The sequence below is a fragment of the Passer domesticus genome, chromosome 29 (genome assembly GCF_036417665.1).
Source record: "Passer domesticus isolate bPasDom1 chromosome 29, bPasDom1.hap1, whole genome shotgun sequence".
NCBI lineage: Eukaryota > Metazoa > Chordata > Aves > Passeriformes > Passeridae > Passer > Passer domesticus.
Window position 1 is genome coordinate 4,521,746 of NC_087502.1, and position 24,239 is coordinate 4,545,984.

General features: G+C 48.4%; 2 protein-coding genes and 1 pseudogene across 2 annotated transcripts in view; 2 read left to right on the top strand and 1 right to left on the bottom strand.

Moving 5' to 3' along the window:
* LOC135287394 (uncharacterized) overlaps positions 1-24,239 on the top strand; it is a 91,698-nt gene that overhangs the window by 61,817 nt on the left and 5,642 nt on the right. The gene's annotated exons all lie outside the window — the stretch shown is intronic.
* Positions 5,151-7,498, top strand: LOC135287235 (cytochrome P450 4F3-like). Its single transcript, XM_064400596.1, is given in 9 exon segments — positions 5,151-5,336; positions 6,360-6,407; positions 6,410-6,428; positions 6,503-6,632; positions 6,704-6,837; positions 6,919-6,983; positions 7,068-7,150; positions 7,250-7,383; positions 7,386-7,498. Coding segments are annotated over 9 exon segments (912 nt in total).
* The window catches only part of LOC135287357 (zinc finger protein OZF-like), a 184,796-nt pseudogene continuing 168,418 nt past the window's right edge, over positions 7,862-24,239 (bottom strand).

A 24,239-nucleotide genomic window follows, 5' to 3' on the forward strand; every position in this document is an offset into this window, starting at 1 on the left:
CACCTCCCAGGTTGGCGCTGAGCTCCTCCCTCCTGCTCCCCAGCCCAGCAATGAGCATGGCAGGGAGCTCAGAGCAGGAGCAGCCAGGCCAGGGATGGAGAAGGAGCTTCTGGCAGAGGGAGGAAGAATCCCCCATTCCAGAGGGTGTGTCGGGTGCACAGGGGGCAGCTGTGTCCCCTGCCAGCCCCAGGGCTGCAAAGCAGGGAGGAGTTGTCTCAGCTGCCTCAGCTGAATCCCTTCCCTCAGCCCTTGGCCTGGGAAGTCTCTGGCTGCAGCACAATCTGCACAGGAGACTTTCTACCAGGAGGAGAAAAGAAAGGAGTTGTTTCTGTCCTCTCCCTCATCCCTCCCCTTGTGCTGATTTTCTTGTCATATGTTAGCAAAACCAACCAAAAAGCATCTGCACTGAGGCGTTTCCGAGGGTCAGTTCCTAAATAGGTCCAAAGGAAGGTTTTCTGCCATGGCAAAAGAGAGAAATGTGGAAGTTGGTCAGAGAGTTGAAAACATGACAGTTTCTAAACACTGTAAATGCAGACGCTACAAGAACAGGGTTTGCAGTTTGGATGGTCCATTTTCCTCCCACTTCCCAATGCTCATTTGTCCCATCCCAACTCCAGAGGAGCAGCTTCAGGAAAGCAGACCTGCAGGGAGTCTTGGAGCCCTCATGCCAGAGAGAGAGGAAGGAAGAGTGAAATCAAGAAAGAAAATTCCAGTTTTTTTCTGAGTCATAATGACCACAAATAGCTCTGTACTCCATGTGCAATATCCAGGTCATGAGGCACATTGCTCGTTTTTAACGCCAAATCCCAGAACTTTGGGAATAGTTTCAGGACTAGAACAAACCACAGGCCAATAATTGACCCAGTTGGGTTCCTAAATCAGAAATCATGAAACTTCTCCCAAGCTGTGTTTCCCTGCAGTAAAGAACGCAGTTTGATTGCTTTTATTCTGAGTATCTCCTGAGTTCATGACTTCAGATGGACTGGAACGGTCCTGGCACCCCAAAAGCAGCCACAATGAGCAGGATCAAACCTCCAGGTCACCATTAAATGTTCTCCATCCCTGCCTTCCAGAGCCCAGCAGCAAATCCTTCTGCTTCCCCCACTCTGGGTCATCCTGCTGGGATCGCTCTGGTGTGCAGAGTCAGTCCCTGCAGGACAAAGCGCTCGGAGCCGCTCTGTGTCCCGCAGCGTCGGCATCTCCTGTGTCGCTCCACGGCCGTGGGGCCTGTGCCACCAATGTGCCACCAATGTGACACCAATGTGCCACATATATGTAACCAATGTGCCACCAGTGTGCCACCACTGTTCATGTCTGTGGTTCCTGTTCCACCACTGTTCCACCTTTTCCATGGTTACTCCACTGCTGCTCAAAAGCTGCTCCAGTGCTGCTCTGGGGATGTTCCAGCTCAGTTCCTCTGCTTATCCACCACTGCTCCACTACAGCTCCAGCACTGCTCCAGCACTGCTCATCTCCCGCTGCTCCAGAGCTCTGTCTCTGCTCCTCCCCTGCTCCCCTGTTGTTCCATGGCTGCTGCTTCTGTTCCAGTGCTGCTGCCACAGCTGCAGTGTCACAGAGAGGGGAACGTTTGGGCACAAAGCACTGTGGTGTCACAGAGACCAGGACAAGGGAACTGCCACAGCTGTGGTGTCACAGAGAGGAGAAAGTTGGGGTGGCTGCTGCTGTGGTGTCATAGAAGGGAACACTGGGGTCGCCACCGCTGTGCTGTCACAAAGAGGGGAACATTTGGGTGCCCCCCGAGTGATGCCATACAGAGTGGGATGTTGTGCCTGCTGCTGCAATGCTCCAATGTCATAGGAGAATGCTGGGGATGCCACTTCTGTGCTGTCACAAACAGGGGAATATTTGGGGCTGCCACCCCTGCAGTGTCATACAGAGGGGGGTGTTGGGGCTGCCACTGCAATGCTGTCACAGAGAGGAAAACGCTGAGGGTTCCACTACTGTGGTGTCACAGAGAGGGGAACGTTGGGGTTACAACCTCTTTGCTGTCATAGACAAGGGGACATTGGTATTGGCACTGCTGTCATGTCACTGACAGGGGAACACTGGGGCTGCAGATGTTGAGGTGCCACAGAGAGGGGAATGTTGGAACTGCCACTGTGGTGCTGTCCTAGAGAGTAGAACTTTGGACGGCCACCCCTGCAGTGTCACAGAGAGGGGAACTTTGGGGCTGCCACCACTGTGGTGTCAGAGAGGGAGAGACACTGGGGCTGCCACTGCTGCAGTTCCACAGAGACAGGGACTTGGGGCTTCCACAGCTGCAGTGTCACAAGGAGGGGAAAGTTGAGGTTGTGACCGCTGTGGTGTCAGAGAGATTGGAACCTTGGGGCTGCCACCACTGTTTTCTCATAGAGAGGGGAATCTTTGGTTTGCCGCTGTGTTGGTGTCAGACAGAGGGGAACACTGGGGGTGCCACCTCTGCTGTCACAGCGAGGGGGACTAGGGGGAGTGCCACAGCTGTGTTGTCACAGAGAGGGGAACGCTGGGGCTGTAACTGCTGTGGTGTCAGAGAGAGGGGAAGGTCAGGATTGCCACCACTGTGGTGTCACAGAGAGGCGAATGCTGGCACTGCTACGGCTCTGGTGTGACAGAGGAGGGAACACTGGGGCATCCATTGCTGTGGGGTCATAAAGAGTGGAATTTTGGGGCTGCCACCCTTGTGGTGTCAAAGAAGGGAATGTTGGAATTGCCACTGCTGTGGTCTCACAAAGAGGGGAACATGGTACTGCCACACCTGTAGTGTCAGAGAGAGGGGAACATTGTGGCTGCCACTGCTGTGGTCTCACAGAGAGTGGAACGCTGCCAAACCTCCCCTGGTGCTGTGCCTACTCCAGTGCTGCTCCTCTGTGACACTGCAGTGTTTCCTAGGAACATGGTGACACTGCAGGGACTGATGGCATCACAGGGGCCCTGTGACACTCTGGGGTCTTGGAGAATCCAGAGGCCCCTTTGGGGCCATGGGCCCTTGTAAGAGATGGTCCAAACTTTCCCTCATTTTCCTCACGACTGTCGCAAGGACAGGGACTGGGACCCCGAGGACCCTGACTGGAGTTCTGGCCTGGCTGAGGTGGATGCTGCCCAAGTGATTGTGCACAGCTGTGTTTGCAGTGACTGCTTCTAGCAGGGGACTGGCAAAGGAGTGACTCACCCCATATGCTTGCACCTGCTTCTTGGCACTAGCCCATCAATTTCCCCACCTCTTGGCCAAATGAACTTTCAGGGGTAACTTTGGTGGTTCCCCATGGAAAACCCTTCATCTGCTTCTCTACCACAATGACAGACAGAGATTGCAGCCACCCCCCCCCCCCCCCCCAAGAACTGAGACTGAGACCCCTGTGATTCTAACACGGGGAGAGGGGCTGACCAAACTGAAGGGAGATGTGCCAGGTGTGGTCGTTGGGTCAAGAAAACAATGACTCTCACTCACTGCTGAGAACATGACCCGTTCCCCCTTGATGATTTCAACAGACTTACTCTTCATTGTACCTGTTCCCCCTCAGCAATTTCAAGAGAATTACCTGTTCCCCTCCTTGGCAAAGGACTATAATAGACCCCTCAGTGTCACATTCACATTTTCTGAAAAATCTCTTTGCCCAGGATTTTTCTCCAGGGAAGCTGAGAAACCTCAGAGAAGAATGAAAGCAATGATTATCTGATTTGCTTCTCCTCTGTTTTGCTCATGTGGAATGTGGTTGGAGATTGTTTACCAACAGGTGATTGTTTCATGGGTTTTTGCTCTGATTGTTTTGACTTATTGGCAAATCAGGGCCAAGCTGTGCCAGACTCTGGAGGGAGTCACGAGTTCCATTATTGTCTTTTTAGCCTTCTGTAAGTATCCTTTCTGTATTCTTTAGTATAGTTTAGTATAGCATTCTTTAAATATAATATAGTATCACAAAATAATCAATTAGCCTTCTGAGAACATGGAGTCAGATTCATCATTCCTTCCCTGTCTGGAGGAAACACAAATACAATACCTGAGTTAACCAGGACTTTGATATTCTCCCCAATGTCACAAGGTGAATTTCCATTGACCTGACCATAAGGATTTTGTCTCTATGTTTGGTAGCTATACCCTCTCTTTGTCTCTCTCTCTCTCTTTCTCTCTCTCTCTTTCTCTCTATCTCTCTCTCTCTCTGTCTTTATATTTTATCTCTTTTCTAACCCTTCTAGGGCATTTGCTATGGGCAATCAATAAAAGGTGCATTTCTTTTGATCAATACTGAAATCCCCTCTGTGTTGTTTTTGCACTCTGAGATCAGTTAATGAACCACCTCCACTTGTACTAGATGATTGTGCCAGAGGTGCCCACCAAACCAAGGAGAAAAGACAAAACCAGAGGTCAAAGTGCCGTGGGGTGCTGTGGGGTGTCATGGGGTGTCCCTCTCTGTGCTGGCACAGGGGAGAAGCTCAGTGCAAGGAACAGCCATTGGAACATCCTATGGGACATGGGGACATGCTGTGGGATACGTGAATATCCCACAGGACACAGCCCTGGGACCTCGGGGACTTTGGTCCCACCAGGGGCGGGGGCAGGGGCCATACAGAGAGGGACAGGGACACACGGAAAGGAACAGGGTTACACGGGGGAGGTGGGGATGAGGACACTCAGAGGGGACAGGGACACACGGAAAGGAACAGGGTTACACGGGGGAGGTGGGGATGAGGACACTCAGAGGGGACAGGGACACATGGAAGGGAAGGGGGTCACATGGGGGAGATGGGGATGGGGACACTAGGATGGGATAGGAACACACGATGATGGGGAATGTGGACAGGGACCTGTGCAGAGGGATAGGAACACACTGGTGGGGGACAGCGATTCACAGAAGGGGACATGGAAGGTGGGACAGGGACACATGGAGGGGACAGGGACACACACAGGGGGACAGAGACACACCAAGGCAGGGTGAACACGATACCACCAGGATACACATGTGGGGACGCTGCCACCAGGACATGTCAGCACAAGAAGCCATCAGGACGTGTCAGAGGACGCTGCCACCAGAACGTGCATTACGACAAAAGGCGGATCCGGTGACACCCAGCGCGGCACCATGTGACTCCGTGGTGACACCACCCATGCCCCCCCCTTGCCCTGTCCCCAGCCTGTCCCCAGGAGCGGTTCCATGGCAGTGGCCACGGCACTAGGTTCCCTGGGCGTGGTGGCCCTGGGCACCTTCATGGTGGCCCTGGTGCTGCGGTGGCTCTGGGATGCGCTGGTGGCTGTCACCCGATTCCGGGCCACTTGTCGCCAGCTGAACAAGTTCCCCATCCTGCCCTGGCACAATTGGTTGCTGGGACACACCAGCATGGTGAGGGGACAGTGGGTGGCACCTGCGGGGACAGCGGTGGAGGCACCTGCAAAGGAAAAACTGGGTGGTGGCACCTGTGAGGGGACAGAAGGAATGGGGTGGTGGCACTTGGGGGGATGGTGAGGATGGGGTGGTGGCACCAGCAAGGGGACAGTGGGGACAGACACACATGTCCCCAAGGCTGGCAGTATCCTGAGGATACACATGTCCCCAAGCCTATCTGTGTCCCCAATGACACACATGTCCTGTTGTCCTCGGGGCCAGAGCACGGAGGAAGCCCTACAGCAGGTGGACACCTTGGTGGCCCAGTACCCTCATGGCTGCCTCTGGTGGGGACTTCCCTGGCTGCCTGTCCTGTGCCTCTTCCACCCCAGCACCCTCCAGCCACTCCTCAGTGCCTCAGGTAGGACAGGGGACATCAGACAGATCCCCAGGGCCACCCATGGGTGTCACCGCACCTGACACAGACACCTGGCAGTGCCCAGGCAGTGGCCACCAACCCAAGTCCACAGGTCCCAGAAGTGTCACCATGGCCAGGCCAAATGCCACCCCACAGTGGCCACCAACCTGTCCTTGAGGTTCCCCAAGGCCACCCAACGGTGTCACCATGTCCAGCCTCTGGTTGTCCCACAACCCTCATCCTTTGGTGGCCATGAGGGGATGTGGGATGGTGGTGGCCATGGAGAAATGGAAGTGATCAAGAGGGTGGCTGTGGCCATGGGGAGATGATGGTGACCACAGGGTGGTGGCCATGGGGGGATGGTGGTCTAGGGGATGGTGGTGCCATGGAAGGGTTGGCCATAGATGCCAAGAGGATGCTGGTGGCCATGAGGGACTTGGGCATAGACTGGTGGCCACAGGGGAACAGTGGTGGCCACGGGCAGCATTGACCGTAGAGCTGATGGCCAGTGGGATGGTGGTCCCAGTAGAGTGGTGGCCATTGGGGAAGAGTGGTGGCCATGGATGGGATTTGGCCATAGACCAGTGGCCCCAGGTGGCCCCAGGCTCATCTCACCCCCGCAGGACGAGAACGGCCACACCCTGTCGGACGAGGACATGGCGGCTGAGGCTGTGACACCTTCATGTTTGAGGGTGAGCACGAGCTCTCAGGCGCCACTGGGGAGGAGCCACTCCAGTGTCCCCTCACTCACCCAATGTCCCCACAGGTCATGACACCACGGCCAGTGGCCTGACATGGCTCTTCTACAACCTGGCTGGCCACCCTGAGCACCAGGAGCGATGCCGCCAGGAGGTCCAGGAGCTCCTGGCTGGCCGGGACACTGCAGACATTGAATGGTGAGATGTCCCCAGGGCCACCCCAGGTCATGTGGCTCGGGGACAGGGTGCCACCCCTGTTTTGTCCCCAGGGAGGACCTGTCGCAGCTGCCCTTCACCACCACGTGCATCAAGGAGATCCTGCGGCTGCACCCTCCTGTCACTGCTGTGTCCCAGTGCTGCACTGAGGACATTCCCCTGCCTGATGGCCGTGTCATCCCCAAGGGTATGGCATGGCCAAGGTGTCCCCAGTGTCACCAGCCACCCTCATCTGCTGTCCCTAAAGTGGCCATTCCCATCCCACCAGGGGTCATCTGCCCGATGAGCATCTACGGGACCCACCACAACCCAGACCTCTGGCCTGAGCCTGAGGTAGGGCTGCCCTATGAGGTGTCCCTGTCACCATGATGGTGACAGCTGTGTCCCCTCGGTGTGACTGTGCTGGTGTCACCCCAGGTGTTCAACCCTCTGAGGTTCAGCCCAGAGAACAGCAAGGGACGGTACCCGTCGTCCTTCATCCCCTTCTCTGCTGGCCCCAGGTATGTGGTGGAGTGGGGACAGGAGTGTCCCCAGGTGCCACCCCCGTCTCTGGCTGGGTTCACAGTGGGGTGACACTGACAGTGGGGATGTGGTGGCAGGAACTGCATCGGGCAGAGCTTTGCCATGGCTGAGATGAAGGTGGCAGTGGCACTGACACTGTCCCGGTTTGCGCTGCGGAGGGACACGGCGAGGCCACCCCCGCGTCGCAAGCCCGAGCTGATCCTGCATGCTGAGGCGGGCTCTGGCTGCTGCTGGAGCCACTGGGAGTGGCTGATGGACACGGGTCACCTGGACATGGGGACATCCTGCAAGGGAGGTGTCACAGCCAGGGAAAGAGCAGGGAATAAACGGGAGCATGAAGGGAACAGTATCGTGGTGGTGGTGGGGATGTGCTGTCCTTGGTCATGGGACACCTCATGGCATGGACATGTCAACCCATGGACTTGTCCCCTAAGCCACTTATCACCACCCATGGCCACGTCCCCCATGTCCTCATCCATGCCCATATAGCCCCATGTCACCATCTATACCTGTGACACCCCCTCCATGCCCAATATCGCCATCCACAGCCATGTCCGCACCCATGTCCTTGTCCATGTCCCCAGCTCCATCCCCACCATATTCCCCAATGTCACCATCCGTGACTTAGTTAAATGTCTTATTTTTTCCCCAGTGTTGGGTGAAGGGATGAAGAAATATGAAGGAAAATCAAGGCCAAAATAAAAGGATTTACGTGTACATGCTGGCTGAGTATCCATGTGCCTGGGTGGGTAGAAAGGATCTTTTCTAGAGGAATTTCTACTCCACTGTCTCCAAAATCCTGGTTTTGTGCCCCAGTCCATCACCATTTGGCTGTGCAAGACACCTATGGGCCAGAGACAATTAGAATCATGGAATGATTTAGGTTGGAAAAGACCTCCAACACCATCCAGTATTCCTTGATGCCACCTGAAGAAATGATTGGATGCAAAAGGTGAGATATTTTTGGGGTCCAAAGTAAAAAACTGTACTGTCCCCTATGAAATTCTGATGGCGGTTTGCAACCCAATGGATTTTTCTCCTGCTGCCCGAGTGTCCAAGAGGAGCCAGGAAGATGTGGAGATCACCAGCCAGGTTTCTTCCTAACATGGATCAAAAGGACCATGGATCACCAAGTCTCTGCCAAACGAGGGTCATCGTGGACCATCCAATGGGGGTCCTCCAGTGGGGGATGGAGTTGGAGCAGCGCTCAAAGCTCTTCCTGCACACGGGGCACTTGTAGGGCTTCCCTTACTGCTGCCTCCCTTGGTGCTGGGTCATAGTAGAGTTCTGGGAGAAGCGCTTGCCACACTTGGGACACTCTTAGGGCCTCTCCCCAGCGTGGATCCGCTGGTGGGTGATGAGGGTGGAGTTTTTCTTAAAGCCCCTCCTGCACTCGGGGCAGTGGAAGGGCCTCTATTCTGTGTGAATCTGCTGATGCTTGAGGAGACGGTATCTGCTCTGAAACCTCTCCCCACACTCAGGACACTCATAGTGCTTCTTCCCAGTGTGGATCCTCTGGTGGACAGTCAGGCTGGAGCTCTGGCTGAAGCTTTTCCCACATTCCCCGCACTTGTAGGGCCTCTCCCCAGTGTGGATCCTCTGGTGGGCAATCAGGGCGGAGGGCGCAGTGAAGCTTTTCCCACATTCCCTGCACTTACAGGGCCTCTCCCCAGTGTGGATCCTCTGGTGGAGAATCAGATGGCAGCTCTGGATGAAGCTTTTCCCACATTCCCCGCACTCGTAGGGCCTCTCCCCAGTGTGGATCCTCTGGTGCATAATCAGGCTGGAGTTCTCAATGAAGCTCTTCCCACATTCTGAGCACGTGTAGGGGCATTCCCCAGTGTGCATTGTCTGGTGGATGATCAGGCGAGAGCTGTCACGGAAGCCCTTCCCACATTCCCCACACACATAGGGGCGTATCCCAGTGTGGGTCATCTGGTGGAGTTTCAGGCTGGAGCTCCTCCTGAAGCCTTTCCCACATTCTCCACATTTATAGGGCCGTTCACTGGTGTGGGTCGTCTGGTGGACGATCAGGTGGGAGCTGATCCTGAAGCTCTTCCCACATTCCTCACACTTGTGGGGCCGTTCCCCGGTGTGGATCCTCTGGTGGGCGATCAGGTGGGAGCTGATCCTGAACCTCTGTCCACATTCCCCACACTCGTGGGGCCATTCCCCAGTGTGGATCCTTCGGTGGGTGATCAGGTGGGAGCTGGTCTGGAACCTCTTCCCACATTACCCACACTCGTAGGGGCGTTCCCCAGTGTGGATCCTCTGGTGGGCAGTGAGTTGGTGGCTGATCCTGAAGCTCTTCCCACATTCCCCACACTCGTAGGGCCGTTCCCTGGTGTGGATCCTCTGGTGGATGATCAGGTGGGAGCTCGCGGGAAAACTCTTCCCACATTCCAAGCACTGGTGGGGCTTCTTGCCATCATTAAGCTGCTCATTGACCACCACCTCAGAGCTCTGGCCAGATCTCTGGCTGCCTTCCTGGCACAGGCTGGGTCTTTCTCCCTCAGCATATCCTGGGCTGGGTTTGGAGCCCCTCCTCCTGAGGGATCTCCGAGGCTTTTCAGCCCCATTAGGTTCCCGTGCTGTGGAGCCGCTCAAAACGGCCTCGTCCATGAGGTTCTGCCGTGGGGATTTGTCCTCCCTGCTCTCCATCTTCAGCTCCTTGTCTGCAGGAGGAAGGACAAGGAGAGGATGGGATTTGCCTCTGTGCCAGAGGGAAGGAGAAAGAGATCCCCCCAGTCCATCCCCAGCAGGACAGCGTTGGCAGCAGGGTTGTCCTGCAGCCAGGGGCAGTGCTGGGCTGGGAGATGGAGCAGGAGAGAGGGGGAAAGGGGCGCTGACTTCCTCCTCACCTGCCTCAGTGTTCTGGAGCATATTCTGCTTCCTCGCAGCCTTCTCCTCTATCCAGATAAGGTCTGGGAATGGGAAATCCTAATTTGGGAGAAAAACAAGATGTGAGTGCATTGGTTTTGAAGGTCCCGCTGGCCAGTTCCATCTCTAGAAGTCACCGGGTGTCTGGTGGCCAGAAATACCTCCAAAAATCAAGAAGGAGTCGAAAACCTCTCCCAGGAGTTCCCTGTTTCCAGGGTCCTTACTTTGGGGTTATGGGGGTCCCTATTCTCAGAGCTGCTGAGGGGCCCATGGGTCCTGGACATCCTCCCTCTCCCAGGTCCTGCTTAGACAGGCTGAGTGGGGTTTAGGGGTCTCAGGAGTGACTTTATGATGCTCGCATCCCCATTCCTCTGAAATAAGTTTTGTATCATTAAGGCTGGTTCTGAGAGCAAAGAGGAAGAAGAAACATGGAGTTTGTTTTCAGAACCTCTCTCATTTCAGAACCTCCACATTCCTGCTCCTCTGTTGTCTGCGGATGGACAGACAGCAGGACAGAGCTCTCCTTTTGCTTTTAGTTAGTTCGAGCTTGCTGAGGCAGAGAAGTTCCCCCTGGACTGTGGTTTTTTGCTTTCCTTGTCTTTGGACCTGTCTAAACCTGCTCTGGACTGAGCACTCACAAGAGCACCAGGAGCTCACACCTGTGCCCCACCGGGGCTGGGCCGCGGCATTTCCAGCACCAGAGGGACTGATAAGAGATTGAGTGAGCTGAGCTACAGCCCATGGAGGGGCTTTGTGAGTTTGTCATCTCTTCTGGAGCAGCAAGAGGTTTTATTGCTTAATACTGCTCGTTTCTTGGGCTGGTGAGTGCTTTGCCTGTTAAATAAACAGTGTTTTCCACTTTTCTCAAAGGAAATATTTTTCCAGAAGCAGTTGGGGGAGGAGCCACTTGAAATTGGTCTTCTAGAGGAAAGACCTTTAGAGGTTTTCTCCCAAAATTGTCCTAAACCAGGACATTAGCTTTGAAGGTCCTGCTCTCCAAGTCCATCTCTAGAAGTCACTGGGTGGCTGGTGGCCAGAAATACCTCCAAAATTCACTAAGTCCAAAACCACTTCCTAGGAGTTCCCTGCTTCCAGTGTCCTTACTTTGGGGTTATGGGGGTCCCTCTTCTCAGAGCTGCTGGGGCCCCGTGGGTCCTGGGCATCCCCCCCGCTCCCAGGTTCTGCTCAGCCATGCTGAGGGGCTTTTGGGGGTCCCAGTGCTCATCCTCCCCTGATTCTGTGACAAATGTTTTTGTGATTCGTGTCAATTGGCAATGGAATCAGAAAATGCTTCAATCTGCTGTGTCCAAAATAGACACTAAGAAAGGTTTTGAAACTTTCTGACCAAATGGCCAAATAAAGCAGCAAAATAAAAGAAGTACAGTAGAGTGAAAGAGATGAGGTAGCAAGAAAACCAATGCTTGAAATAAAATAGACAAAGATGTGGTGAAACTAAGAGATATTAAAACAAACCAAGTAAATGCTTATGTATAATAAGCATTAATGGACCCATTAAGATAGAAATAACTAAGCCAATCATTCCAATAAGAGTGAGAGTATTAGAAGCTTTGAGAGGTCCATCAGTGATAGCTGATGTCCATGTAAGAGGACATCAGAGGGGAATGGATTATGGGACTCATGGCAATAATTTGGCTGATGCAGAAGCACAAAGGGCAGCAGTATGCTTACCTGTGTTTTTTAAATAACTGGAATAACAGTGAGGATGATACAAAGTATCAGTATCAAAAATGCTCTATCTCAAAGGAAATACAAGAGATGCAGAAACTAGGGGCTAAGCTAGAAGGGCATAAGTGGCTTTTACCAGATGGTAGAGAAATGGTATCTAAAAGTAATGTTAAAAGAATAATTCTCAAGTTACATTCATGAACTCATTGGGGAACATGAGCACTAAGTGACCACTTTTTAAAGTTTTTTGGGTGTATAAGAATATTTGATATAGCAAAACAGAAGACACAAGGATGCATTATTTGCCAGAAAATTAACAAGAAGACATCTAGACAGACCTCGCGGGGAGGGAGAAAAACTGCCTATAGGCCTTTTGAAAAGATACAAGTGGATTTTACCAAACTACAGAAAATGGGAAGATAAAAGTAGTTGTTAGTAATAGTGGACCAATTAATTCATTGTGTGGAGATCTACCCTGTGACACAAACAACAGCACATTTTGTTACAAAGATTATTTTAGAAGAAATAATTCCACGATTTGGGATGATTAGAGTGATTGATTTGGATCGGGGTTCCCACTTTACCTCAAAAGTGTTAAAAGTAATGAAAGCTCTAGGGATCTCTTGGGAATATTATACCCCTTGGCACCCTCAGAGTTTGGGGAGAGTTGAAAGAATGAACCAGACCCTAAAGCATCACCTAGCAAAACTAATGATTAAAAAAAAACTATCTTGGATTAAGCATTAATCCAAAATTTACCGAGTATTTACCATTGGTGTGGTTAAATATTCGAACAATGCCAAACTCAGAGCATGGGATCTCCCCATACAAGATGTTATATGGGATGCCATATTCTCAAGAGATGTCAGGAGATAAAATAACCTGTATTGAAAAGGACTGTAATTGCTATCCCTTTGTAAGCACTGAATGCAACTATTGGAAGGAGAGGTGCTGTTATCATTGTCACAGGGATTATCCTCCAAGTGGGTTGTGTCCAGAGTGTAAACACATTGAACAGATTTTGTCTGAATATATTTTTTATAAAAGAGACTAGAGAAAGGAACATTAAAACTAGATTCTTATGAGTGGTAGATGTTGTGGAAATATGGATTAAGAGGGGGACTATCAAGTGAGGCAAATATTAAAAAGATTGAGCGTTGCAAACGTAATCGAGTCCCTTGCGGATCCGAGCCAGCCAAAGCAAAGAACTGGGAAGTATTTAAGAAACGGCACGGAATGCAGGAAAGCTCACACGGAACCCCTGAAGAATATCCTTGCTGCAGAGAAGATGGTACCCCTCACTGCTGGGAGCACCCCGGGAGGCCAAGGAGGAAGAGGGACAATAAAACTGTGGGGCCTTCTGGTACTGTTGGGTCTTCCAGGGAATGGGAAACCAATCCCTGCTTGAAGTGCGACCAAAATGTAAAGTATGGCTGGACCATGGCCCGAGCACACACTCATATTAATGCAGGATGTTATGGGCCAGGACAACTTGAAACCTGTACAACAGGAGAGAAGATTTACTGGGTAGCAACAGATTCAGGAGTGGGAGGATGGGCACCTGGAAACTATCAATTTTGTCACCAGGGAGAACCATTCTTCTCTTTTCCCAAAGGCGGAACGTGGGGATACTCAAATAAAGGGGGAATACAAGATAAATTCAAGGAAGAGTTAGTGAAAAATGTCACAAAGAATTTAGGGGAAATTCAAACCAAAAAGAACAAGAGGAGGAAGTGACCTGTATAAAATATTAAGAAAAGACTCAGGGATTGGGACCTCCCCATGTTAGGAAAAAAATTTGTTTATTGATCTGATGCAAAAAGTAGTTAAGGAATTAAATGTGACTAACTGTTGGGTTGGTGGGGATCCCAAATAACCGAGCAATGGCCGTGGAGGGGAGAAGGGGTTGGACCGGATCAGTTGATATTATGGAACACTACACAAAGATTTAATGAAATTCAACCTCAGGGGTAAATATTGACTCATGAAGTAGTAGGCCAAATTTGTATTTCTAGGAAAGGAAACAATTATACTACGTATGTAGGACACACCCCCTGCAAGATGATATATACCACCAACTCCACTTTTACAACCTGGTGGCCAAAACCACCAACAGGTTATTGCTCCATCAATTGTACCAATGGAACTGTTTGCTGGGAAAGTGCAACACATGCCAATCCTTTAGAGGAGGTAAAAGATCTTAAGGGATATTGGGAAAATCAGGGGCAGAAGGCTGAAAATAGGAAAGCTTCAAATGGATTATTTTGGATATGTGGTAAAAGGGCATATGATGAATCATCAAAGAGGTGGAGAGTTACCTGTACAATTGCAATTATACAACCTGCATTCTTTTTGCTACAAAGAGCAAAGGTGAATATTTGGGACAATCTCTTTAGGAAACTCTGCGCAGAAGAAAACAAACTGAAATAGGAGGAAAACAGACCTGGAAAAATGAAGAATGGACTTCCCAATGGATCACAGATTACTGTGATCCTGCCTCCTGGGCTCAGCACAGCAGCTGGGGTTATAGAACCCCTATTTATATGCTTAACCAAATTATTAGATTACAGGCCAGTGTAGAAATTACTTTTAACCAAACATCAGAGGCATTGAAGCTTGTAGCTAGACAACTAAGCCAGACCAGAGCAGCAGTATATCAGAATAGGCTAGCCCCAGATTACTTATGAGCTGAAGAAAGGGAGTTTTGTGGAAAATTTAGTACATCTGAGTGCTGTTTAGAGACTGATGATAATGGAGAGGCTGTTACACATTTGGTAGACAAAATTAAACAAGTTGCACGTGTTCCAGTGCAATAATGGAATTCCACATTAACTGACAATTCACGGAATAATTTGTTTGAAGGTGCCTGGTGGAAAACATTGGGGTTTATGTTGCTTTCTTCTGCATTAGGCCTATTGTTTATACCATGTTTGATTCCATGCTTCATTAGGTTAATGCATTCAGTGGTCCAGGGAATGCAGATTTCAGCAATACCCATAAACCCTAAAATAACAACCACAGGAGAAAAAACTCACTCCCTTATGACAGTCAAGGGCAAAGCAGAACCAAATAAAACTGAAACTCAAACAGTATTAGCTCAATTTGAAGCAAAGACATGAATCAATAAGATAAAGGGGAGAATTATGAAAAATGTTTTTGTGATTTGTGTCAATTGGCAATGGAATCAGCAAATGTTTCTATCTGCTGTGCCCAAAATAGACACAAAGAAAGGTTCTGAAACTTTCTGACCAAATGGCCAAATAAAGCATCAAAATAAAAGAAGTATAGTAGAGTAAAAGACAGGAAGTAGCAAGAGGACTGATGCTTAGAATAAAATAGAGGAACTTGTGCTAAAGCTAAGAGATATTACAACAAAGCAACTAAATGCTTATGTATAATAAAAAGCCTGATGCATTTTGTTACGTATATTTTGGTAATTTGTGCTGATTGAGACTATATGTGTATGTGTATATTGATAATTCGTACATTTTGAGTATTCTGTCAGATGTGGTATGAGTGTTATATAGGATATAGTATGATTTCTAATCAAACAAGTCATGAAGTCATGAGACGTGGCACGAAGCGAGTGTGGACCCCAGGATCACAGTTCCACTCTTCCGAGAGGAAAGTGGTCGGTTGAGGGGGAAGCAGACAAAAAATCATTTTCAGACAAAAAAACCTGAAACTCGGGGAGCTAGGGGGATCGATTACGGGCAGGATCAGAAAGGGGAAGGTAAGTTCTCCAGCATGGGGGAAAAAGAAATCCAGGTAAAAGAAAAGATAAGAACAAGAGCTCATTACCAGCCGAAAATCCACAGACCGGTTTGCTGTGTGTCTAGTAGACTGGTAATATTTTTTCAAAAGGGGATCAGAACTTAGACACAGTACCAGTAAAAAAGTTTTTCTAGGAATTCCTTTCAGCTCAGAAAAAGGTACGTACGTTAAGGGAACTTTAGGAAGAGCTTGTGAAATGGAGCAAAAAAAGAGCAAGATTCAGGGAAATACTCAGAGCAAACCTGAAAAAGAACAGGAGAACAGTCTACCTGAAATTCCGAGAAATAGTGCGTTGAGGTGGATGCTAGAACACTAAGAGAACTGCCCCAAGAGACAAATAAGATCCAAAGAACTAATGATACATTATTGCGTAGAAATAGGGGGAAATGAGGAAATTAGAAAACATCTAATCTAGCCTGTGTTTAGCACCTTCAAAAAGATGGACTTGCCAAGCTTTACATCATCACGTGGGTGGTAAGAATTTGCAAAATAAAGAGGAAGGGGACTCTGCCAGATTATGGGACTATGCTAGTACAAGATTATTCCCAATCAAAATTTACAGAAATGCTGCGACCCAAAGACAAATAAAAAGCAGCAATTCAAGTAGGCATCTTTGCCTCAAGAGTTTGTAGATTCACCAAATCTGTTTGGTCAGGCTCTTGAACAATTATTAAATCAATTTGTGCAAATAGAAGGGACAAAATTATAACAATATGTAGATAACCTCTTAGTGGCTAATCCTAAAGAGAAAGATGTAAAAGCAAGTACCATAACATCATTAAACTTCTTAAAAGATAAGGGCCTAAAAATTTCAAAATCTAAGTTACAGTTTACTGAACCTGAAGTTAAATATCTGGGACATTGGTTAATAAAAAGGAAAAATAAATTAGACCCTGAAAGAGTAGCAAGAATTGTTGCTTTACCCTCCCACAGACAAAAAGAGAGATCAGACAGCTGCTGAAACTTCTAAGGTATTGCAGGCACTGGATTGAAGGGTATAGTGAGAAGGTAAAATTCCTTTATGAGAAACTTACTACTAATAGGTTAAAATGGACAAGATGAGTCAGAATCAAGGGTTAAAGCTGAAAATCAAAAATAACACTTGGGAGTCCTGTGACAATTTACCTCCCTTGCCCAGCCTGTGGAGGAGGCTGTAAGACCATCTGCTCCTCCTAATAAGTTGAATTCAAGAAAAAGAGAGAAGGAAGAAGTGCCAGTAGATACAGCTCACATTATCTCAAGAGGCTCACATTAGCAAAGCTTTTGATCTTAGTGCAAAGAAAACATGTATTATAGAAATACCAGGAAGATGTGAAACATGAAAAGTCCCTACAGAAATAGAAAAAGGAAAAGAATTTGAAGTTCCTATTATTAAAAGTGTTGCAATTAAGAGAGACACCAAAATATAAAAGAATAAATACCTTATCAATTTCTAAACTAAGTTTCAATGTGTTAAGAAAAGATCTAGAGGTGTTATTAGAGAAAAATAGCAACATTTCTTTCCTAGAAGAAAGTAGTATTGAAGTGTATCTCCTTAATTATGTGCATACCTATAGAGATGGTGTACAACTTTGAAAAAAAGTTTTTAAGAGAGACTAGTTGAGAAAGATTGATGCACTTTTGCAGATTAAAAAATTGTTGGAAATTTGCTTGGAGTTTTGAAAGTCTTGAGAAGTTTTTAAAAAAAATTTTAGAAGTTTTAGAAGTTTTCAGAAGTGTTGAAAGTAAATTATTGTGTTACCACAAAAAGGCTAGGCTAAGAAGACGTTTAGAATATTGTAAAGATCAAGATCCTTAAGTGTCTGCTCAAGTCTGTGAATTATATGCAGTTTTAAAAGTTTGGACAAAAGTTTAACAGAACTAGCAGTTCTAAAGTAAATCAGCCAGATTTATATGTTTGAAGTCCAAACGAGTCTTGCAGCTTATACTTGATATGTGCATAAAATATGTGTTTAACCAGTCTCTGTCTGTAAGTGTTAAATTTGTGCTGTATTTATTATGATTACAGTGCTTTAAAGTAAACTAGTAGTATATTGGTTAAAATATATATATATATATATATATATTTGTGCTTAAACAGAAAAGAAAGATTTAAAACATCACATTCAAAGTGTGAAATTAAGAAAAGCTACATTGGGTGGAAGTTTTAAAAGTTTAGATGTGTTTTTAAGACAAAGCAATTATAAGTTTAAGAACTGTAGTGTGATCTGAAACAATACTGTCATCCTCTGAGAAAAGTTATAGTTGCATCAAGTTACTATGTTTTTATTAAATGTTGTAAAACTTAAAACTTCTTCTGGGAGCTAGATAAGCTCCCTATTAAAGACTCCCAAAGGCAGAGCTGAGCCCTTTGTTTGAACCACAAAAGAGACATCCAGGCCTTTATCTCCTAAACGACTCAATTTACAAGTTCAATAGACACTGTAGGCCTAGTAAATTGCCAAACTGTAAGCTAAGCAACTAAACTGCTCTTAAACTAACTTCTCTTGCACAAGTGAGATGAAATCTTCCCAATCTTTTCCTGTTTTCAATTTTTAAAATATTCTTTGATAAATTATTTGCCACAAGGTTACACAAAAAATCAAAAGAATCCCATCATAATTAATGTCCATCTAGTAATTTTAAAGTGTGGAAAACACCTCTTGTTTTATAAGTAAATGAGTCTGTGTTTATGCATGTTAATACCTAAGGTTGTAAGTTGTAAAAACAGATTGTTACGAGAAGTAAAATCTTTTCTTTGGAACTATGAGTATTATTCATGAAGTTGTTTTAAGCATATTGAATAGTTAGAAGATACTGTAAAGAATATAATAAAACAAGTAATGTGATTAGTGAAAAATCTGGAAAGACTGGGTATATAAGATACAAACTAGATTGAAGTTATAAGAAACATTGAAAGTAAAATTAAAATAAGTTAAAGTACGACAAAAACTGTTGGATATTTAGTAAGCACCAAATTCAAAATAAAAGAGAAAAGCCAAGTAAATGACTGAAAAAGATCAGGTAAGTTGCACAGTGACTGGTTGCACATCCATCTATTTTAAATGCGAATGCTGTCACTAAGTCTAGGTCACACACTGTAGGAGGGGATATAGACCAAGAGGTTTATGTACAAGGGATACAGAGGAAGAACAGTATCTGACTAGCTGTATCTTAGAAATCACTACTGAATTAGGCATAATAGAATTGGATTCCCTGGAGTGACATCACTTGTTTCAGAACAGGACAGAGGGAAAAAGTAAATTCGCAAGCTCAAATTCTAACAATCGAGTACCAGAGATTGAACACAGTGCCCTGCAGAACTGATACAGTTCAACTATCAAGATGGGGCATCTTTAAAAAAGTATGTGGCTTGGTCCAGGTATGGGACCCCAGAAGAATATTCTTGCTGCTGAGGAGATGGTCTGACCTTGCTGCTGGCTGCAACCCAGTGGGCGTAAGCAGAAGCAGAAGAATACAAATATGGGGATCCTGATGGGCCTGAGTCTAACCATGTGCAGCACAGCTGGTTCACACCTGGAAAATTTGCCCAGCATGGAGAGGCAGAGTCCTGGTAATGAGTGCAGGCAATGTTTGCAGATTGTCCTGAGAGGACAAGCAGAGACAGAGACTTCAGCACACCCAGCCCCAGCAGACTGCAGCAAAGGTAAGAAAAGTGGGTACAGTACCTTAAATATTACTCAGTATATGTGACTAGAATGGAAAAATAATATGTTATATGCAAAAAGCAAAAAGTTAGAAACACCCATGCATAAAATTTATAAGAGGAATATTGAACAGATACCCATCCCTATTTGTGATACGTGTAATCACACCATGTAGACTGGGGGAATAATGGAGTTTGTAGCTTATTTCCAAGTTAACAAACTATCTTATGATCATCATCGCCTGAAAAGGTGTGTGATAAGAAGAAAACATACTGGGTAAGAAAGAATTTGAAATATGAAAATAGGCTATCCCTCAAGAATGAGCCAGTTATTCTTGACCTTCTTGAAGATCATGATGACAGGGCTTGTCTGCAATATGAGAGGACTTTTTGTTTTTGAAGAATAAAGATGGGGTGGATCCAGAGAGCAAAATAAAGCAGGTAGCTCAAGAGTTAAGACGACAGGAGTCAGAAATAAAGAAGAAGAGGGTGGAACAATCCAACTGCTGGATTTGTGGAAGGCTCATATCAGCAGAAAAATAGCCCTAGAAAAGTGAGAGTTTAGCTCCAGAGCAGCTTCTCAAATGCGATAATGCAAAGATTTCAAAAACAAAAGGGTGATTACAACAATTTGCATCAGCAGGGAAGGAAAAGAATATCATGAAGTAGAAGAGTATACTCCATGTATTTCCATCCTAACAGTAAACTCACATAAGCACCAAGTAGCTAAAGGTAATCACATGGGTTCTAAGGGAAAATTTTTAAAAGGCTAGAAAGATGTACGCATGAACATTTTTAGAAAAACAGCACAACTTAATGTGTTTATGAAGAAGGGGAGGGATTGTTAGGTGTATTTTGGCAATTCGTGCTGATTGAGACTACATGTGTATGTGTATATTGATAATTCGTACATTATGAGTATTCTGTCAGATGTGGTATGAGTGTTATATAGGATATAGTATGATTTCTAATCAAACAAGTCATGAGGGCACACTAGCCAGAGACAAGGGATTGCTACAGAGAGTGAGGAAACCACAGCTGGCAGCAGAGGAAAGGAATCCAAATTAACACATGAAAAAGACTGGCTGAGAAAGGAGATGGGTGTTCTCTCTAGAATGAACCAGGAGCCACCCAGCCATGATGGCCCATGAAGATGTCTGACCTACATAACCTGAGCCATCAGAAACTTACATCTGAAATACATATTCCAGGAACTCGGCAGCAAAAATACATGGATTCCTGGACGAGCTTTGTTAGACTTTTGCACGGAGAAATAAAACGACATGAATATGAGAAAACCTGAAAAAAGACGAGAGTCCTACATGGAAGACAAGAGACCCTGCCTGGGGCTAGAAAAACTGTATTTAAGCCGGCTCTACCAGGCTCTCTTTGTGAACAGTGGGGATTCCCTGCTAGCCAGCTCGGACTCTGTGTTCACCCAGCTCAGATCCCGGGGTCGGTGCTGTTCCTTGATTGTTGGCTGTCAGGACTGTATATTGGTTGTGAATAAATTCTGTTTTTATTTTTATTAAATTGGCTGCATCAATTTTTTACCTACAACAATGTGATAAAATCAGGTAGCAGACACCAGTGTAAGGCCTCCCTCCAGATGACCACAAGAAGGACAGGAAGCCAAGGACCACCTGGAAAGATTATGAAATTGCGTATCCCAGCTTATTGATATTTGCTGATTTGGACTAACCGAGCACATTGGAAAATGCTTTGTAGGCTTAAAAACAGTATATATACTTTACCGAACTTGTAAGTGGTGTGTGCCGTGAGTGGAGCGGTGACTCCCCGACCACCCAGCGCTGCTGGCTTTAAAATAAAAAACATAAAAAATAAAATCCGGATTGACTATTGAAATTTTATATCAGTTCGAGCGCGGCTCCCAGGTGTCCCAGGGTCCCCTTCTCCAGCATCCCCCCACCCCAGGCACTCAGCGCTTCCCCCGCTCCCCGACAATACTTTCAGCCTCGGGGCCCGGGCCCCACTCATCTCCCGGCTCCACCGCCCCTCCAGCCTGCCGGAGCTCCCCCAGCTCTGCTATCGCCCCTCTCCCCATGCCGGGGCTCCCGCCTTTCATCCCAGCCTCTCCCGGGGATCCCCAAACCCGTGGCCCGCCCGCCGGCACCGGCCGAGCGCCACGTGGGCCCCGCAAAATCCCCCCGGGCCATTCACGGCTCAGCTCTGCACTCCGGCCACATCCAAAAATGTCCCCTCGTCATAGGAAGAAAAAATACCGCTCCCAGCAAAACCGAAATATATTTGGGACGCGACTCCGGATTCCGCGAGACCCAAACCCCTCCAACCTCCCTCCTTTCGCCCCCCAAAAATCCGTTCCGGAGCTGCCGCGATCGGCTCGGGGCGAGCTTCCCCTCCGCGCTCACCCGCGGCACGCAGGGCAATGCGATGCTGCCGGGGCCAGCCGAGCTGCGGGCTCAGCGGGCTCGCCGTGGAGCCCCGCAATGCTCCTGCCACTGCTGCTCCTCCTCGGGCCGCTCCTCTTCGTGCTCCTCGCCTTCCTGCTCCTCCCCTTCCCCTCTCCCTGCCCTTCCTCCCGCTCCTCCTCCGCTCCCGCCCCGGACCCGCCTTCCGCACCCGCTCTGCCCCACGGCCGCAGCAGCACCGGCTCTGGGGCAGGGGGAGAAACCCCCAGCAGCCCCCAGCCATGGGCAGGGGGCTCGGGGCCCCCAGTGCAGATCCGTCCGTGCCGTCCCCTTCCCCCCGAGCCAAAATTCCGCTCCCGGGGCTCGCTGGATGCGAGCGGGCGGCGCAGGTGGGGTGGAAGTGGGGAGCGCTGGGCGCTGGGCTCTGCCCGGGAACTGCGGAGCCACCGCTGAGGAATGGTAGAGATACATATTATAATATTGGCTTTTCGCGAATATTAAAAAATGGATTCTATATGTGTGATGTTAAAGTAACTTTGTTATATAGCTTTTATTTCTGTTGTTAACTAAAACTTAGAAATAGTGATGTAAGTGTATGCTTGTGTTAAAATGCCTGCTTGGATGGCATAAAACCCAATGAACACAGGATGAGGACACCTGCTACGGATATGCCAACCATCAGCACTCACCGTCTGAAGACAGTGTGGACCAAGGTGCAATAGTGAAGGTTGTGATAAAAATGGACTAAAATGACAGCCAAGGAATCTTCATGCTCTAAAAAGGCGGACCCGAGGAGGAGCCATGCTAAACAGTTCTTGGAATATGTAAACCAGATTTCAGAGAAGTTTACTAAACATAATTGTTTATGAATATGGAACAAGCTGATGCATTGGAAATGGTATCTAAAGAGTGTTTCCAAAATAGCAGGGGTGCTCTGGGCTGAGTGCCAAGATGCTCCTGGCCATAACATCTTTGCTCTGTGGTCTTTGTCCCCTATCTTCCTTTATTAAACTTTTAAAATTTCACAGGAGAGTGGATGTGTTTTTCCCAGGAAATTGGTCAGTGCATCCTCTGGCTGGAATTGGGAAAGGTTCTGTGCTCTGCGGGTGTCCCCAGCAGCTGCCGAGTCCGAGCCAGAGGTCTTTCCTAGTTCTTTATCTCCCTGAGACAGCAGGGTTGTCCTGCAGCCAGGGGCCATGCTGGGCTGGGAGATGGAGCAGGAGAGAGGGAGAAAGGGGCAGTGACTTCCTCCTCACTTGCCTCAGAGTCCCGAGGCATCTTTTGCTTCCTCGCAGCCTTCTCTATCCAGAAAATTGTTGGGAATGGGAAATGGTGATTTGAGAGAAAAACAAGATGTGAGTGCATTGCCTTTGAAGGTCCTGATAACCAAGTCCATCTCTAGAAGTCACTGGGTGTCTGGTAGCCAGAAATACCTCCAAAAATCAAGGAGGAGCCAAAAACCTCTCCCAGGGGTTCCCTGTTTCCAGGGTCCTTAATTTGGGGTTATGGGGGTCCCTCTTCTCAGAGCTGTTGAGGGGCCTGTGGGTCCTGGGCACCTCCCCTGTCCCGGGCCCTGCTCAGGCATGCTGAGGGGCTTTTGGGGCTCCCAGGGCTCATCCTCCCCTCATTCAAACGCGGCTCCCAGGTGTCCCAGGGTCCCCTTCTCCAGCATCCCCCCACCCCAGGCACTCAGCGCTTCCCCCGCTCCCCGACAATACTTTCAGCCTCGGGGCCCGGGCCCCACTCATCTCCCGGCTCCACCGCCCCTCCAGCCTGCCGGAGCTCCCCCAGCTCTGCTATCGCCCCTCTCCCCACGCCGGGGCTCCCGCCTTTCATCCCAGCCTCTCCCGGGGATCCCCAAACCCGTGTCCCGCCCGCCGGCACCGGCCGATCGCCAGCTTCACCATCACCCCCCATAGCCCTTGCTGGGCAGGTAGCAACACCCCAAAATCAGCTGCACTGTGCCCAGGGGTGACCAGACCCTGGAGAGCCACTCCCCCAGACAGAAGGAGCCGGGGACAGGACCGGGAATGGGGTCATGAGAATGGGAATGTAGGATAGGGAATGGGAACGGGTCCAGGACTGGCAATGAGATAGGGAATGGGGCAATGAGAACGGGAATGTGGCATAGGGAATGTAGGAACGTCCTGGTTTAGGGCAAATTTGGGAGGAAACCTCCAATAGGGGCCCCCCCAGAAAGCCAACTCACACGGCCCCTCCCCACAACTGGTTTGGAAAAGAATTTCCTCAGAGAGAGGTGGGAAAAACCTGTTTATTGAACAGGCAAAGCATTCCCCAGCACACAAAATGAACAATGCCAGATGACAAAGCTCATTCGTCACTCTGAAGAGATGACTGCAAGAGATTGTCCAAGGTTTCCCTCATCTGCCTCACAACTGTCACAAGAGCAGAGACCAAGACCCTGAAGACCCTGACTGGAGTTCTGGCCTGGTTGAGGTGGATGCTCACAAGTGATTGTTTGCAGGAGTGCTTACAGCCATGGTACACTGCTTTGAGCAGGGCCTGCCAAGGAGCAACTTGCCCTATATGCTCACACCTGCTTCATGACAATAGCCCATGAATTTCCCCACCCCTTGGCCAAATGAACTTTCTGGGGTAACTTTGGTAACTTTAGTAACTTTGGTGGTCCCCCACGGAAAATCCCTCATGTGAAAATGGAAGCGTGTTGTG